Raw genomic sequence first — 18,499 nt, forward strand, 5'->3', positions numbered from 1 at the left:
CAGATATGTGATTTGCAAAGATTTTCTCTCATTCTGTAGGTTGTCTTTTTGCTCTCTTGACAGTGTCTTTTGATTCACAAAAGGTTCTAACTAGGGTGACTTCTAGCTTATCTCTCTTTGTTGACAGTCATCATGCTTTTGGTGTTGGATCTAAGAATCCATTGCCAAATCCAAGGGCATGAATATTTTCTTCTGCATATTCTCCTATGAATTTTATAGGTTTAGCTATTGTTCTTAGGTTTTTGATCCATTTGGAGATCATTTTTGTACATAGTTTGAAGGAAAGGTCCAAAATGACCCACTCTATTTTCAAAGAATATATTATGATGTATTTTAATTGAAATTGAAATGAATATTTTTGCTACACTCAAAGTTTCTTGAGAATTGGGACTCTGACTCTTTTTATTGTGTTCTCAATAAGACTATAGCGATTAACAGATAATAGGTACTCAATAAATATTTGGTGAATAAATGAATCAATAACCTACTATAGTATGTACTGAATATGATCATTGACATAGTTAGGGTAAACCTTCTAACTTTCTATTTGTTTTCTATTTATTCCAGCTGTATTTTGTGTTTTTTCTTCTTGCTATATTTTTGGATTCTTTGAGGATTTTTTTTAGGGGGGGGGAATTTTTATGTGCTTTTGTTTTACTCAACTGTTGGCTTATGAGCTATACTTCTTTGTTGTAAATTTATTTTTGAGTTGATTGAGAATTTATAATAAATCTCCTGGGGCAGACCTTAGCTCTCTAACTTTTCTGCTCTTGCTCTGCCTTGATAGCCACTCAGTTGTGTCTGACTCTTTGTAACCCCATAGACTATAGCCCCTCAGGCTCCTCTGTCCATGGGATTCTCCAGGCAAGAACACTGGAGTGGGTTGCTGTTTTGTTCTGCCTTCTTGGCCAGGGATCAATCCCAGGTCTCCCTCATTGCAGGCATGTTCTTTACCATCTGCGCCACCTGGGAAGCCCAGGGACAGGCAGACTCAGCTTGGCTAGTAGAGTCAGGGTCAACCCTCCCTCCAGGGATTGCTGTGGGCCTAGATCTTCCCAGGATCCTCTGATTCCCAGCATCTCCCAGGACACTAGGGCCAGGGTCTCCTGGTGACTGTCCACCCATGAGACAGGAAACCTCACACTGGTTGTCTCTGCAGGTCCCCTGCCATTCAAAGCCCCATTAACACTGAAACCAGCTTGATGGATATCTGTGGATTAATACGTTCCTTCTGTGACTTGTCAACCATTTTTTCTCTCTAAGCTTCTTATCATCAGCATTCAAACGTGCTCACTTTTCACTTAACTTTCAATTTTTAAAATTATATGTGTTCTATTGCCTCTACCCCCCTCCCCCCACATCCCTAGTGGCTCAGACGGAGAAGGCAATGGAATCCCACTCCAGTACTCTTGCCGGGAAAATCCCATGGACGGAGGAGCCTGCAGTTCATGGGGCCTCTAAGAATTGGACACGACTGAGCGACTTCACTTTCACTTTTCACTTTCATGCATTGGAGAAGGAAATAGCAACCCACTCCAGTGTTCTTTCCTGGAGAATCCCAGGGATGGGGAAGCCTGGTGGGCTGCCATCTATGGGGTCGCACAGAGTCGGACACAACTGAACTGACTTAGCAGCAGCAGCAGCAGCTCAGACAGTAAAGAATCTGCCTGCAGTGTGGGAGAACTGGGTTCGATTCCTGGGTTGGGAAGATGCCCTGGAAAAGGAAATGGCAACTCACCCCAGTACTCTTGCCTGGGAAATCCCCTGGACAAAGGAGTCTGGTGGACTAAAGTCCATGGGGTCGCAAAGAGTCAGACACAATTGAGTGACTAACACTTTACTTACAGCTTTTTTAAGGAAAAAATCTTTCTCCTATGTAGATTTTTTTATATCTGATGTATGCGCATAGTTTTCATATCATCATTTTGAGGGAATAAAGGTCAGAGAGGAGTAAATATACACCTTATTTTATTTTATTTAAATAGCTTTATTTTGGCTGTGCTGTAAGACTTATGAATCTTGGTTCCCTGACCAAGGACTGAACCTGGGCCCCAGAAATGAGAGCTCTGAGTCCTAACCACTGGACCACCAGGGAATTCCCCACACCTTCTTTTAAACACGTTCATTTTCCTGAATGTTTATAATCCAAATGATTTGATTTTAGAGGAGCAACTCCTCAGGAAGACAAGTAATCATTTAAAAACCTTTGAATCTCAAAAACAATGTCTTCCTTTATATCCCCTCTAGCTCCCCCTTGTCTGTCTTTTTTTTTTTTTTTTTTTTGATGCAGAATTGCTGGAAAGAAATGTCTCCCCTTGCTGCACCGCTTGTGCATGGCTCATTCTCCCTGAAATTCTACCACCTGCTTTCTCCTCCCACATCTCAACTGTCACTGCTCCTGCAAGTCACCAAAGACCCCCCACTTGGTGTGTCCAGCCTGTCCTGTGAACGCTCTTTGTCCTTTCTCTCTCCCACCGTGTCCCTGTGACCCCCCTCCTCATCGTTTTCTGTCTCTTTGGGGGCCCTCTTCCTTTCTCTTGTCCCTGCAGTGTGGTCATGCCTGATCATGGGGCCCCAGGCTCCCTGCTGTCCACACTGTCACCAGAAGTCTCATCCCTCCCACCCGTTAGCACATTTCTGGGTCCTGCTCAGATTTCCTTACTCAACGCCAGGTCCCTAGAAGCAAATGCTGACTGTTCTTTCCATCTCGGATGCGGGCCACGATGCCAGGCATCGCAGGTCTATAATTAGGAGCTCATCCTCTTCCTCCCATATCCTCCTCCTCCTGTGTTACCATCTCTCCAAATGGCTCCCTCCAGTTTCCTAAGCTCCCAAGCTGGCAACCTGAGTGTCATCTTTGCTGCAGACTGTCCTGACCTCTTCATCAATAACTGATCCCTCAGTCTAATCTATGGTATCTCCTAGCTGTGTCTCGAAACGTCCCTTTCCCTCTATTTTCAGATCTCTATCCCCTGATCTATATCCCTTGACCAACTACACTCTTCACCTTAATTCCCTCGATTGTCTCCTAACTGTGTGCCGTTCCACCTAGGCAGAGCAGTGTTGAACTGTGTGAAGAAAACACTGGGTCTGAGGAAGTGGGGGGATTGCATCCAAGCAGACTCAAGGTTAACCATTTTACTAGTGAGCATGAGTTTACAGAGCTTCACGCACAGATCACAGAGGTTCAGGGAGCACAAGGCAGCTCCACAGGCTCACTCGGCATTCCAGAACTCAGCTGGGTTTAGAGTCCAGACATCCTGACTCTCTTATTTATCGCACATTTGCTGGAGACCACCAGCCTCAGCCAGGAATTCTACCTTCTTGGCGTTGCAGTACCTCACTCAGACCACCAGAACCTCATGGATCACACAAATCTGGTCTTACAACTTTCTGAGTGGGACGGACCATCATTTTGACAGCATCTCAGTAATGTCTCAAATGGGGGAAGTTAGGAGAAATACAGGATTTCATTTGCTGGAGTTACTTCATAGTGCCTTTAGGGTGATAGAAAGCATGATCAGAGTTTACAAACAGCATGATAGGTCAGTGGTCTTAGCTTTGCAGCCCACGAGTCTCTGCTGTTCCTCTTAAATCAGTTTTCTGTGGCCTTAATGGGTACACAGGGGGCTTAAGAAGTGCTGTAAATCCATTCTGGACTTAGAGAGTACCTGTTGGGTATGGTATGTCTTTCTGGGAAGTCCTGGTACAGTTTTCTTTGCAAATTGTGATTTTACTTCCATTGCTTATTGGGATTGACAACTTTGCCCAGAAAGAGGATGCTCTGGCTGTCCTGGAAACTGATGACCATCAGGAAGAGACTGTTGAAATGCACAGTGATGGATTAGGTGCTCCTAGCAGAGAAATGAATCTTGATGCCCATGGTGGCAGCTGCTTCAGTGTGCTCCTCGGTCATCTAAACCACAGCCGTTATGCAGCACCATGGGGCCAATAGGACTTCATACACTTAGATGCCAGAGCAGGTGTCTGGTTTGGCTGTGAGGGCAGGCAGTGGGGTGGGTCTGTGGAATTCAGCCTGTGAAATGTGTGGCCTGTGCGTTACAGTCCATGAGGTCGGAAAGGGTCGAACATGACTTAGCCACTGAACGACTATAGCAATCAGAGCAGTAGCGGCGACAGTAATAGTTGCTAACTGCTGGTCTTTTGGGGAAGATGCTCTCTGGTCATTTAAGGGCAGTGGTAGTTCACAGGGTCAGGTAACTTGGCCAAGGCTGTGTGACTATTAAATGTCAACCCAAGATTTCAGCTGAAGCCTGCTGACTCCAAAGTCACCATGGATAACTGCAGGCAGGGGGAAACACAGCCATATATAAGTCATCCTGTGTATTCAAGCTCAAGGTACCATTGCCTATTCAAACTCAAAGTACCATCTTGTTTCCAGATTACTGTATCTTTCCCCATTAGACTCTCCTATCATCCCTCCTGATTTCCCCAGTCTGAAACATAAAATCCCGTCATTTGGAAAACTCTCTGGTCCTTATTTTCAATAGAATTATTTCTCCTTTGTGCCAGCCACTCTTGCTTCCTTCATCCCTGTAACCAGGGGAAACTATGACTTCCAGAGCATCCTCTGCCCTCTTCATGTCTATGTCTGCACTGCTGAGATACTGGAAATCACACTGCTACACAGGTCAATGATCTGACCTCCAGCTCCCCATCCTGCCTGCTAGAACTTTGAGGTTTCCTGATGTCTCCCTGTCTCCTCCCTCCCAGACTTCTGCATTTGCATCTCCAAGCAGGATTCAGTAAGTAGATAACATCTCTCTGTAGCACAGGGAAAGCAGGAGTCATTTGAGGGGAGCTCCCTCACCTCTGGCCACGTGATTAGGGCCACACTCTCACCCTCTTGTCCTCTTTCTAGAATGGAAGGTGTGCCATGCCTCTGGTCTAAGGGCTCCTCTCTTGTGCTTGGCATCCTATCCATCCCCACCTCATCATCTCTGATTAACTTCTTCCATCTTCTATGGGATCACTCACCTAGAGCCGAATATCCTAGAGGGTGAAGTCAAGTGAGACTGAGGAAGCATTACTACAAACAAAGTTAGAGGGGGTGACAGAATTCCAGCTGAGCTATTTGAAATCCTAAAAGTCGATGCTGTTAAAGTGCTGTACTCAAGATGTCAGCAAATTTGAAAAACTCAGTAGTGGCCACAAAATGGAAAAAGTCAGTTTTCATTCCACCCCAAAGAAGGGCAATGCCAAAGAGTGTTCAAACTGTTGTACAGTTTCAGCATGTCACATGTTAGTAAGGTTATGCTCAAAAACCTTCAAGCTAGGTTTCAGCCGTAAGTGGACCGAGAACTTCCAGATATACTAGCTGGTTTTAGTAAGAACAGAGGAACCAGAGATCAAATTGCCAATATTCGTCGGATCCTGGAGAAAGCAGGGAAATTCCAGAAAAGCATCTACTTCTGCTTCACTGACTACGCAAAAGCCTTTGGCTGTATTGTCGTTGTTCAGTCGCTCAGTCCTGTTTGCCTCTTTGCGATCCTGTGGACTGCAGCACGCTAGGCTTCCCTGTCCTTCACTGTCTCCCGGAGGTTGCTCAAACTCATGTCCATTGAGTCGATGATGCCATTTAACCATCTCACCCTCTGTGTTCTGCTTCTCCTCCCACCTTTAATCTTTCCCAGCATCAGGATCTTTTCCAATGAGTCAGTTCTTCACATCAGGTGGCCAAAGTATTGGAGCTTCAGAATATTCAATGAATGAATATTCAGGGTTGATTTCCTTTAGGATTGACAGGTTTGATCTCTTTGCTGTCCAAAGGACTCTCAAGAATTTTCTCCAGCCCCACAGTTCAAAAGCATCAATTCTTCAGTATTTCTCCTTCTTTATGTCCAACTCTCACATACACAGATGACTTCTGGAAAAACCATAGCTTTGACTACACAGATCTTTGTCAGTAAAGTGATGTCTCTGCCTATTAATATGCCATCTAGGTTTGTCATAGCTTTTCTTCCAAGGAGTAAGCATCTTTTAATTTCATGGCTGCAATCACTTTCCAGTGAGTTTGGAGCCCAAGAAAATAAAGTTTATCACTTTCCATTTTTTCCACATCTATTTGCCATGAAGTGATGGAACTGGATGCCATGATCTTAGTTTTCTGAATGTTGAGTTTTAAGCCAGGTTTTTCACTCGTCTCTTTCACTCTTATGAAAGTAGCTGGTCTCCCATGATGGGGTGCTGGCGACAGAGGGGTTGGCCTGGGGGGAGGAGGGCCCAGCTCAGCTGCAGGATGGGGACGCCCAGGGGCTGTGCCAGCAGAGGTCAGGGTCGAAGCCCCTGCAGGTAGGCATGAGGGCACATCCCAGGCCCTGGGGAGGAAGGAGTGAACCTGGGCATGGACCCAGAGCCCCTGGAAGTGGGCAGCAGGCAGCAGGGCCCCTCCCTGTTCTAGGCCTGTGGTCCAGTGGATTTGATCACAGGCACAAAGCCTGCTCCTGGGCTGGTTGGGGAGGCTGAGGCAGAGGGGCCCAGGGTCTGGGGTGGGCCGAGCATGTGTGGGAGGTCAGGGGCTTATCCTCGGGGCCCAGGCAGCAGCAGGGCGTGGAGTCAGGCAGAAAAAGGTGGAGACACACAGGAAGGAGTGCAGTCCCAGGAAGGTGGTTTATTGCTGTGAAGGTCTCGGAGCCTCCTCGTGACCAGGACACAGACTCCCCATGCATGGGGAGGCCCCAGCAGAGTCACTGTCACCTTCCCAGGGGAGAGCAGGTGGGGACAGGCTGTGCCGAGGGACCTGGGCTCCCAGTTCCTTACCACTCAGAGTCTTTGCCCAAAAAGATGATGCTCTGAGAATCTTTGCTGAGTATGGAAAATAGAAATGGCCTGTTGAAATGCACCGTGATCATTGGGCATATGAATCTAGAGAACAGGTTAACTTTGCTTCTTGCGGCAGCAGCTGCTTCTGTGCCCAGCTCCCCCATGTCCCCCTGTCAGGACACCAGAGCAATACTCACCAGAGATGGGCTGGGCGGAGGTGAGCAGTCGCCTAGCGCCTCTAAGGGGGCAGACCTTCATCCACCTTCTGCAGCTGGCCTGTCACTACGCTGCTAACCTGTTCAGTTTGTCCACCCAACAGACCTCTCAGCCGGTTCACATAGACGTGACCCACGGCTGTGCAAAGCGCAGTCAAAGGCACTAAGTCCTGGGCCCAGGGTCAGAGAAGCAAAGTGCAGGGGCTCCATGATCTGGATTTCCCTCTGTCTGAGTCCAGAGACTCTGCTGTCCCCCAAACACCCCCTAGTGCAGGGGAGGGACCATGTCAAGGCACTTTTATTTCAGCAACTGTCCACAGTCCAGCCATGTCGAAGCAGCAGATGAGCGGCACTGCTTTCTGCTCCTCTCTTGCCCCCGCTCATGTGTCCCTGAGCCCTCAGATACCTTGCCTCGGATTGGCTTCCCAGCCCCGGACCATGAGGCCCCATAGCCCCTGTGCCTCTTTTACCGGGTCCTCTGGCAGGTGGGTGCAGGGGAGATTGCAGGGCTGCCCAGTCACTGCCCCTCCCCGCCCCACACCCCGAACTCCTGGATTCACTCTAGCTTCTCTGCTTCTAGGACCACAGTACCAGGACCCCTGGTGTTCTTCTCTAGTTGCTCATAGTGCATTTTCATCACAATAGCCCTGAGCCATTGTTAGTCACTGCTGGGCTCTGCACATGAGCCAAGAAGTATCATGTTCCTTTTAAAAATGACAGGATTCAAGGGTAGAGGACTTCAGTTATTTGCTGCCATGGACTATAATTGGAGCATGAAAGTTGAAACAGTGTTAGTCGCTCAGTGGTGTCTGACTCTCTGGAACCCCATGGACTATAGCTCGCCAGACTCCTCTGTCCCTGGGATTTCCCAGCCAGAATAGTGGAATGGGTGGCCATTCCCTTCTCCAGGGAATCTTCCCAACCCAGGGATCCAACCTGGGTCTCTCATTGCAGATAGTTTCTTTGCCCTCTGGGCCACCAGGGGAACCTCCCTTTGGAGGGTGGGGATTCACTGCTGACCCCACAGCAGAGTCTTTCCAGTGACTGCTTTCTGGGTCACATTACATTTAGGGAAAATGGGGACCAGTCCCCAGCACTGTTGGACCACAGCTGTCCTTGGCTTGAGGATTTTAGAGTGAGGGTGATTTTATAATGAGAAATGCAGTTATTTTGCAAATTCAAGATTATCCAAAATCTGCCTGACCTTCCACATTTCAAGCTTTGATGCAGAGGATGAATGGTCAGAAGTTTAAAGACCTACCTGCGAAACTGCCCAGTTCTGGGCCCCTGTCAATCCTGCCAGGTCAGCCTCGCGGGTGAAGACTTTTGTCACACCCAGCTGGGGAAGGATTTCGTCCAGATGATAGTCCCTGGAGATGGAGAATTTTGGCAGATGGAGGTCACAAATCTATGCCTAGGAAGTGAGAAAAAGCTTGAACGTTTGCTTGACTCGGGGCCTGCCTGCCTTTCTGCCACCTCACAGCAGGTCTGGTTTTCTCTCCTCCATTCGCTTCTCCCTGTGATGAGTGCCCCTTCCTCAGCTTCTAGACCCCTCAGGCTAACCCTCCTTAATTCACTAATTATCCATTTGCATCTGCAGCTGTCTCACATGCCAGGTAGTGCGCCAGGGCTGGGCTGTGGAGGTTCCTGGGCCTGACCTTGTGAGCCCCTTAAGCCCCTCTTTGCAGGAAGCAGGTGGCTGACAGCGACCTTTTTGTCTTTCTCTGTAGCAAAGCTACGCATATGAATTCTTTCTGGTTGCTCTGGGTCTTCATCGCTACCCACCGGCCTTCTCTAGTTGTGGCAAGTGGGGGCTACTCTTTTTGCAGCGTGCGGGCTTCTCCAGCAGCGGCTTCTCCCGTTGTGGAGCACAGGCTCTCTAGGCATGCAGACTTCGGTGGTTGTGGAGCACAGGCTTAGTTTCTCCACGACATGTGGGATCTTCCAAGACCAGGGATCAAACCTGTGCCCCCTGCATTGACAGGCAGATTCCTAATCACTGTACCACCAGAGAACTCCAAAGCTATATCTAGCCTTTTCACCAGGTGCCCCCATGCTTAACTAATATCTGGTCTAAGCACCCCTTTCAAAAGCTCTTGATCACACAGTGCCTTAACTAATCTGTGGGTTCTTTTCTTTGATTAAAGAAGTAGAAATGAAGAATAAGGAATTATCAGGTGACTAGACCCTTTCCCCAGATTCCCCTTCAGTATCTGGGGAGCAGATGCTGTGAACAAGACAGTGTCTAAAAAAGGTCACAAGGAGTCCACAGGTGTGTACTCATTGGTAGATGAAGAATCTGACCCTTTACCTCGATGGTTAACTGAGATTACATCCCTTTTTTCCTTTTAAAAACTTTCATGGTCAACCAGAGTCTTAGGAATTGGTTCTAGAAAATGAATCCAACTTCTCCCCATGTTGCCAGACTCTTGAATAAAGCAAGCTTTCCTTCTCCAACCAACACTTGTCTCTCCAGTGCTGGATTCTTGGTGGCCAGTAGCCCAAACCTGAATTCCATAAGAGCCCTGCTCCTCAAGCCTGCAGGGCATGGAGACACATTCACTCTGATAGGGATCCATGGCTACTGGAAGACTATGCGGGTTGGGCTGCTTCACGGGCACCAGGAAGACTTCCTGCAGGAGGTGGCATCCAGCCTGGATCATAAGGAGAGGACTAAGCTGGCTGGGTGAAGAGGAGGGCAGGAGGCAGGAAGATGTACCTGTAGGAAATAGGGAAGTAAGGGAGGCTGCTCCACAGCATGAGGGCAGCCTGAGGGTGGGCTGCAGGGAAGGGCGGGCTGGGCAAGGACTTACTGAACGTTCTCCATGGGCCAGGCGTGTGTAGATCCACGTCCCCTCAGTGCTTGTAAATCAAGGTGTCTAATGAATATTCTGTCCATTTACAGCTATTCACTGAGCCCCCAAAATTAAAATATAGTCAGCCACTGTTTCCCCATCTATTTGCCATGAAGTGATGGGACCAGATGCCATGATCTTAGTTTTCTAAATGTTGAGCTTTAAGCCAACACTTACTCACTCACTAAGTATTTATTGAGTGTCCACTGTGTGTTAAACCCGGTTGCTGTTGTTCAGTTGCTAAGTCACATCCGACTCTTTGTGATCCCGTGGGCTGTAGCATGCCAGGCTTCCCTGTCCATCACCAACTCCCAGAGTTTGCTCAGCATCAGTCCTTTCAATGTATATTCAGGCTTAACTCCTGTAATCTTATTGAGAATATAATCCTGTACAAAAGTGTCAGAGTCCCCACTCTCGAAGAGTTTTGAGTGTAGTAACGGGCACTGATGAGTAAACTGGCAGTTAAAATACATATTGTGCTTTATTCTTTGTAAGAGAGTGGGTCAGGTGGACTTTTATCTCAAACCATGTATAAAACTTAGCTCAAAGATTTCCCTGGTGGTTCAATGGCTAGAGCTTCACACCCCAGTGCAGGGGCTGAGGTTCAATGCCTGGTCAGGGAACTAGCTCTCACGTGTGGCAGCTAAGACTCTGTGCAGCTAAATAAAGAAATGTATATTTTTAAAAACTTTACTCAAAATAGTTCAGACCTAAATATAACAACCAAACCCATAAATATCAGAGAAAAGCAAAATTAACATCCTTGGATTTGGCAATAGATTCTAAAACCTGACATCAAAAATCATGAGCAACAACAAAAAAGGAGATAAATTGAACTTTCAAAATCAGAATTTTTTTGCATCAAAAGACACTATCACGAGAGTAAAAAGACAAATTACAAAATAAGAGAAAATATTTACAAATCAAATACGTGATGGGAAAATTGTATCTATAATACTTAAAGAACACTTACAACTCAACAATAAGAAAATCCGATGAAAAATTAAACAGAGGACTTGAATGTCATTTCCAAAGAAGATACACAAATGGCTGGTAAGGACTGAACAAAATTTGTATGTGTGTGTGTGTGTGTGTGTGTGTGTGTGTGTGTGTGCGCACGCTCAGTTGTGTCCGACCCCAAGGATTCTAGCCCACCAGGCTCCTCTGTCTGTAGAATTTCCCAGGCAAGAATACGGGAGTGGGTTGCCATTTCCTCCTCCAGAGAATCTTTCCAATCCAGGAATCAAACCTGCGTCTCTTGCATCTCCTGCATTGGCAGGAGGGTTCTTTTTAATGGAGCCACCAGGGAGGCCACCTGGTCAGAAATAAATCTGACCCTCATTCATACATAGAGAAATGCAAGTAAAAAGCACAGTGAGATACCACCTGATATCTACTAGAATGATAATGATAATGATAATAGTATATGCTGCTACTGCTGCTAAGTCGCTGGGATTCTCCAGGCAAGAACACTGGAGTGGGTTGCCATTTCCTTCTCCAATGTGTGAAAGTGAAAAGTGCAAGTGAAGTCGCTCAGTCGTGTCCGACTCTCAGCGACCCCATGGACTGCAGCCCACCAAGCTCCTCCGTCCATGGGATTTTCCAGGCAAGAGTACTGGAGTGGGTGCCATTGCCTCACGTTACATGTGCTTTAATAATATATAATACCAATAATAATGATAAATAAATAACCAGTGTTGTCAAGAATACGGAGTAGTTAGAACCCTCATACACTGCTGGTGAAAATAAAACGGTGCAGCTGCTGTGGAAATCAGCTTGGTGGTTCCTCAAAGAATGAAAGGTAGAGTTACCATATGACCCAGCAACTCCACTCCCATGTACACACCCAAGAAAAACGAAAATGCATTTTCACATAATAGCCTATACCTGAATGTTTGCAGTAGCATGACCCCTCGAAACCTGAAACAGACAAATGACCAGCAACTGACAAATGGATAAACACAGTATGATATCTTCAGACAACAGACCGAATTCAGCCAGTGGAATTCAGCCATGAAAAGGAATGAAGGACTGACTCACGCACCCCGTGGATGAACCGTGAAAGCATCAAGCTACGTGGATGAAGCCAGGGATGAAAGATCACATACCGTATGATTCCCTTTATAGAAAATGTGCAGACATTAAATCTGGAGACAGAGAAAGCATATTAGCAACTACTTCTTAGTGTTGGGGAAAGGCAGTAGTGCAGAGTGAGAGCTTAACGGGTATGGGGTCTCACTGTTTGTTTAGTCATTTAGTTGTGTCTGACTCTTTTTGGCAACCCCCAGGGACTGTAGCCCATCGGGGCTCCTCTGTCCATGGGATTTCCCAGGCAAGAATACTAGAGTGGGTTGCCATTTCCTTCTCCAGGCGATCTTCCTGACCCAGGGATCAAACCCACATCTCCTGCCTTGTAGGTAAATTCTATACCAATGAGCCCACAGGGAATTCAAAGATGATTTTTTAAAAGTTGGAAAGTAAAACTTGGTGATGATTGCACAGCAATTGAGAATGTACCAATTGCCATTGAATTTTACACTTTAAAATGATTCACTTTTAGGTATTTAAATATCTCAATTTCAGAGAGAAAGAAGAGAGAATTTGATGTAGGGTAACTAAACTCCCTGTGTAGCCATTGTTTGGATTCTAATTGAAAGAAACCAATAAAAAAAAAAAAAACATAATAGATGGGGAAACAGTGTCAGAATTTATTTTCTTGGGCTCCAAAATCACTGCAGATGGTGACTGCAGCCATGAAATTAAAAGATGCTTACTCCTTGAAAGAAAAGTTATGACCAACCTAGATAGCATTTTCAAAAGCAGAGACATTACTTTGCTGACTAAGGTCTGTCTAGTCAAGGCTATGGTTTTTCCAGTGGGCATGTATGGATGTGAGAGTTGGACTGTGAAGAAGGCTGAGCGCCGAAGAATTGATGCTTTTGAACTGTGGTGTTGGAGAAGACTCTTGAGAGTCCCTTGTACTGCAAGGAGATCCAACCAGTCCGTTCTGAAGATCAGCCCTGGGATTTCTTTGGAAGGAATGATGCTAAAGCTGAAACTCCAGTACTTTGGCCACCTCATGCGAAGAGTTGACTCATTGGAAAAGACTCTGATGCTGGGAGGGATTGTGGGCAGGAGAAGAAGGGGACGACAGAGGATGAGATGGCTGGATGGCATCACTGACTCGATGGACGTGAGTCTGAGTGAACTCCGGGAGTTGGTGATGGACAGGGAGGCCTGGTGTGCTGCAATTCATGGGGTCGCAGAGTCAGACATGACTGAGCGACTGAACTGAACTGAACTGAACCCGGAGACAGTGAAGGACAGGGAATTCTGGCATGCTACAGTCCATGGTGTCACAAAGAGTTGGACACAACTTAGCATCTGAACAACAAACGATGCCACACTATGCAAAACAACAACACAAAGTTGTTCTATTAGAGCTCACAGTCAGTATTATTTGACTAAATCTTCACAGAGATGTCCTCCCACCCCTTTCCAGTCAGGCAAGTGTTGCTATCTGCATTTTAGAGTTGAAGAGTTTAAGGTTGATTTATTTCCAGTAAATTTCCTGGGTTCAAACAGCTGGTGAATAGTACTTTCAGAATTGAAGCTTACTTCGTGTAAAAGCCATAACCTCACCACGAAGCCAGTGGTTTGCAAACTGTGCTTGATGGAACCCCCAGCCGCCCCCAGGGGTCTGTCCGGGGTTGTCATGGCTCGAGGGTGGCGACTATGAGGGATGAATGGGTAGGTTTATTCCCTGAAAATTCCAGAAAAATTCCCAGAAAATACCTGAGATTGGCTCAATGAGACATCTAAGACATCAATATCAGGGGTGGAGGACAACCGGCTCTTTCGTTGAACCAATAGTGAAGGGCAGAAGGATGAAGGTCAAGGCCGAGACCAGTGGCCCCAGACACTTGAGCTCCTGACATTCTCTGGGGTTCTCAGGCTCACATCAGCCCTGTGGGAATGAGAAAGGAGTGTTTCAACTTGCAAATCAAGCTGCAAACAAATAGCTTATAGCATATTAACAACCATATGTGAGGGCCTTCCCTGGTGGTCTGGGGGCTAAGACTCAGCGCCCCCAATGCAGAGGGCCTGGGTTTGATCCCTGGTCAGGGAACTAGATCCCACATGCCAAAACTGAAGATCCCACCTGCCTCAACCAGGACCTAGCGTAGCCAAATGAAAAACAAAACAAAGAAAAACATGTGTGAGTTTGTGTTTGGAGATTCCTATCACATAAAGACACGTGCACACATACACACTTCAGAGAAAATTGATCAACAAAGACGCACAACACAATGCTAACTCGGGATTTCCCTGGGGAATAGAGTTCTGGGGAATATTTTCCAAGCTCTTCTTTACATTTTCGGGGTTTCTACATGATCCTCAATGAGGATATCAGAAACAGGAATAAAACACCAATAAGAGTCAATAACTCTTTAAAAAGAACAACAATTTGGAGAAATTTTCAGTGGTCCATTTGATATTTTCTGAGTTGTCTCATGTTCCTCAATGAGTATTTTATAAACAGAAGAAAACTCTAACACAGGATACGCTTTTTTGTGTGTGCTAATTTTGTGGTTATTTTTTTAGGGGGAAAAAGCAATTTTGGTAACTAGATTGTTTGAGTAGATCTAATGAAACCTGTTACCAGGAATGGTCATCTGCCCATTTCCAGTCAGAGGACAGAGTCCTGTGTTGTCCCCGCCTATGCTTCACAAGCCTGGAGGAGGGCTTTGCAGGATAAATAGGCAGCAGCACCAGGGAAACTCCCCCATCTGGGCAGGAGGCGGCTCTGGATCCACTGCCCACATCCCGCTCTCGCAGGCAGGTAATCCGTAATGCTCCCACCCTGGGAGCCAAGGGGCCCCTTTCCCAGGGTGGTTCTGGCCTCGATCAGGGGTCGGTAGGGCCTGAGGCAGGAGGGAGGTGGGAGGACATGTGTCTGATGCTGGGAAGGTTCTGAGTCCTCTGAAGACCAGTCCTCTCTCTGGGTCTCAGTGTTCATCCTGCAAAGGGAGGGATGTGCCACCAGGGCTTCTGGGGGGGCATTTCTGCTTTTGAGTCTTTGGGGTTGAGATTCGAGCCAGCTGTGCCCCATCCAGCTATGCATCCAGCATCAGGTCAGAGCTCCCCCGAGGGCCCTGAGGTGCATCTCCTTGCCTGGCACAGGGTGCTGCCCTCAGAGGGCCCTGGGGATGGAATTAGTGCCCCAGGTCCCTCTGGGCAGAGGATCTCCAGGGGCGTTTTCTAGGCTCCACTGTCCCTCTAGGGCCCTTGGCCAAGCAGAAGGGAGGGGAGTCTGCTTAGAAATAGAGCTTTAACCTGGCTAAATAAAAAAGCACCATTCCTTCAGGATAATTTCGGAAGAAAATATTTCACTCTTTTTGAAAGAAACCATTGCATTAGCCCTGAGCAAACTAAATTGTTGGGGCAGTTGATCGCCCCTGTCCTCAGGCTTGTCCGAAGGCCTTTACCCTGGGCTCTGGCTGAGACTCAGCTCAGGCTCCTCCCCTCCTCAATCTCCCCACTTCCCCCCTCATCACACCAGCAGTGTTCTCTCCTCTGAATCCTGAGATGAGGGGCAGAGATTGAAGGGAAACAGACCTCTTTGCTGAGGTCACCAGTTTGACCTCAGTCTCTCCTGGAGGTTTCCCAGGCAGTAGCTCTGTCCTCTGTCCGCAGGGATCGCAGTCTGGCTTGTAGAGTCCCAGAAAGTGTCTCTAGTGGAGGGGGTGACATGTCTGGAACTCCTCTTAGGAGCCCAGCACTTTCATCCTGTATGTCACCTGAGCCGTTCCACGTGTTGGACGGAGGTGGGAACTGAGGATCAGAGAGGTGCAGTCACACTTGTCACCACATGGCACTCACAAGTGGTCCAAACAAAATCCTCAACCAGGTCCCTGAGACTCTGAGCTCACCCTGCTTCTCCCCACCAGGAGGCCTTTCCAGGTTCTTGAGGAAACACCCTCCACATGTCCACATGGCAGGGGCTGAGCAGAACGCTCTGCCCTCCTTGTTCTTTACAGCAGCCCTCCTCAGGGCAGCCAGGCTACAGCATGGCTCCCGCTGCCTGTGGCAGCCTCTCTCCTGAACCCTCACTGTGACCAGGCACCTCGACGGGAGAGCCTCCCTGAGGTCACACCCTTGTCCTCAGAGGCGGGGAGAGGTGCTGTGTCCTCTGATCAGTGCAGGGCTCCTTCCTGGGGGCACAGAGAGGGGGCACGGTGGGAAAGGAGCCCTGCTTCCTAGGTGCTCTGACGGAGTCTCCTCCCAGAAGAAGGGAGATGGGTTCTCGCTGGACAGCACCTCACACCCATCACCAGCCTCCCCGCCCTGGAGCCAGGCACCCCAGGCTCCTCATCCTCACTCTCTCTACTGCCTGCTGTGTGACCTTGGAAAAGCCCCTTCCCTTCTCTGCCCAGTCTCTCCACTGGGGAAATTGCTAACGATCACAGCACTTGATCAAAGGGTGAGAAGGAGCCCAGAGCCTCCTCCTGTGTGTTGGGAGCCCAGGAGGGTGCCTACCCCTGGGAGGTCCCAGAGCAGCAGGGCCGAGAGAACAGAGGGGAGGGTTGGGAAGTCATCTGACACGTGGAGACTGAAAGGAGCTTTGCTTTTCAGACATGAGGGCAGAGAGAATGGGCCCCCTCTTGGCTCTGGGGCTCCTGGTGGCTGGACTCTGCTCCAGGGTCCACTGCCTCCCAGAGAATGTGACCCCAGAAGGACAGCACAAAGGGACGTCTGTGGATGACCATGCATTAGCCTCCAGCAACACCGACTTTGCCTTCAGCCTCTACAAGCAGTTGGCTTTGAAGAACCCCAATAAGAATGTCATCTTCTCCCCTCTGAGCATCTCCATAGCCTTGGCCTTCCTGTCCCTGGGGGCTTGTGGCCCCACTGTGACGGAGATCCTGGAAGGTCTCAAGTTCAACCTCACAGAGACCCCCGAGACAGAAATCCACCAGGGCTTCCAGCACCTCCTGCAGACGCTCAATCAGCCCAGCAACCAGCTGCAGCTGAGCGTGGGCAACGCCATGTTTGTGCCGGAGGAGCTGACGCTGCTGGACAAATTCAGGAAAGATGCCGAGGCTTTTTATGCCTCTGAGGTTTTGCCCATCAACTTCAAGGATTCCAAAGCTGCCATAAAGCTTATCAATGAATATGTGAAGAATAAAACTCATGGAAAAATTGAGAAGCTGTTCAATGATCATGACCAGCTCACAGATTTAATCTTGTTGAATTATATCTTCTTTAAAGGTAGGTGCCTAGTTTGGGGTTCAGAGGAACAAATACTTATTTTTTGAGGCTTCAGGGCTATTTCCTGGCTTAGTCAACTGTCATTAGGCCAAACACTATAGAGAAGGCTGCCCTCAGCTTAAGGGGCTTCGGCACTAAGGCCCTGCCCCAATCATTGGCTTTGACTGTCTTGAGATTTCCCAAACTCCAGTGGTTGTTACAGGACGTTAGTGCAGGGAAGCTGCTAACCCTTTGTCTGACGCAGAGGGAGAGCTTTGTTTCGACTTCATCTTACCCAGCTGCTAGAGGAAGGGCCTTCCCATTCCCATCACTCTTGTGAGTGTCCTTCCTGATGAGGTGGTGCTGGAGCCCTCGGGAACCCTCAGCTGTGCCCACCATGGGCTGGCTCTGACCTGCCGGGGGACTTAGTCTCTGGAGGCTCTTGGTGAGGCCAGTGGTCTTCAGGGTGAGACAGACTCTGAGGAGCCTGCAAACCCCCAGGGTCTTCATCTGTGGTCTTCTATCAACTCAGGGTGGAACAGGTCAGGCCACCATCCGGGAACAGCCTCTGCAGAAGGGAGCCTCCTAGACAGGATCCTCCTCCGGCTTCAAGCTGGTCTGATGCCTGGTCCCGGTGTCAGGAGGTCAGCTTGGCAAACCTCCGCCTGGATATTCACAAGGGGCAGAGTAGAGGCAGATAGATTTTGCACAGGGAGCAAGAAGGGCCAATAGGGACCTAGAGATAGATTATCAAGTCAGGAAGTGGTCAGCTGTGTAAGAGGCACCAGCTCTTGGAGCCAAGCTAGTCCAGAGCTGAGGACTCTTGGCAGAGTCCAGAGCAGCCCTCTTGGGCCACTGTAGTTGTGTATAAAAAAGCTTAGAACTGAATTATTCTTAAAAATGAATCCAGGCCTGTCCTGCTATGTTTGTTTTTTGAGTTTTCTTTGCTTCCCTTTCCTTTTCCACCTTAGGACTTTCTCCTTACAAGTCTCTTCCCCAGGGGCACCCCAAGCAGCCTCCCTTTCCGTCTATGCCCACTTTTAACCTTGAGGACACAGGCAGGGGTGGAAATGAAGCAGGAGGTGGGGGTGGATTCACATTCCCTGAAGCCCCAGAGCCCTGAACTCCTCTAGAAGTCCTGTCCTCAGCGCAGATTCACCCTCCTGGGTGGAGACCTGAGTCCTCTCCTCTGTTAACCCCACCCTGCACTCCGGATCCCTGTGTGGCTCCTGCTCCAGCCAGGCTCACAAGGCTGCAGGGATGTGTGTCCTCCCTGAAAAGCCAATGACTAACCCGGTCACTAACATGTTCCCTTGAAGGACGAGGAGGTCCTGTATCTCCCCAGGCCCAGCCTCATCCCCATCTCTCCCTTGCCCTCCATATTTCCTGTTGACT

At 48.3% G+C, this 18,499-nt stretch overlaps 1 protein-coding gene across 5 annotated transcripts in view; it reads left to right on the top strand.

Annotated features, from left to right (window-relative positions):
• Positions 1 to 14,527: 14,527 nt before the first annotated feature.
• Positions 14,528 to 18,499, top strand: part of LOC101115576 (serpin A3-5) — a 35,785-nt gene continuing 31,813 nt past the window's right edge. For 2 of the 5 annotated variants that reach the window (XR_009597266.1, XR_009597265.1), the window contains exons 1-2: positions 14,528 to 14,696; positions 16,490 to 17,125. Coding sequence is in view for 1 of the 5 variants with exons in the window: in XM_042235435.2 (XP_042091369.1) it covers positions 14,576 to 14,696 (121 nt within the window). In the remaining 4 variants the exon portion in view is untranslated. The remainder of the gene's footprint in view (positions 14,697 to 16,489; positions 17,126 to 18,499) is intronic. The other 3 variants (XR_009597267.1, XM_042235435.2, XM_060401910.1) reach the window with 3 other exon arrangements.

Source organism: Ovis aries, chromosome 18 (assembly GCF_016772045.2).
Source record: "Ovis aries strain OAR_USU_Benz2616 breed Rambouillet chromosome 18, ARS-UI_Ramb_v3.0, whole genome shotgun sequence".
NCBI classification, from domain to species: Eukaryota; Metazoa; Chordata; class Mammalia; order Artiodactyla; family Bovidae; genus Ovis; species Ovis aries.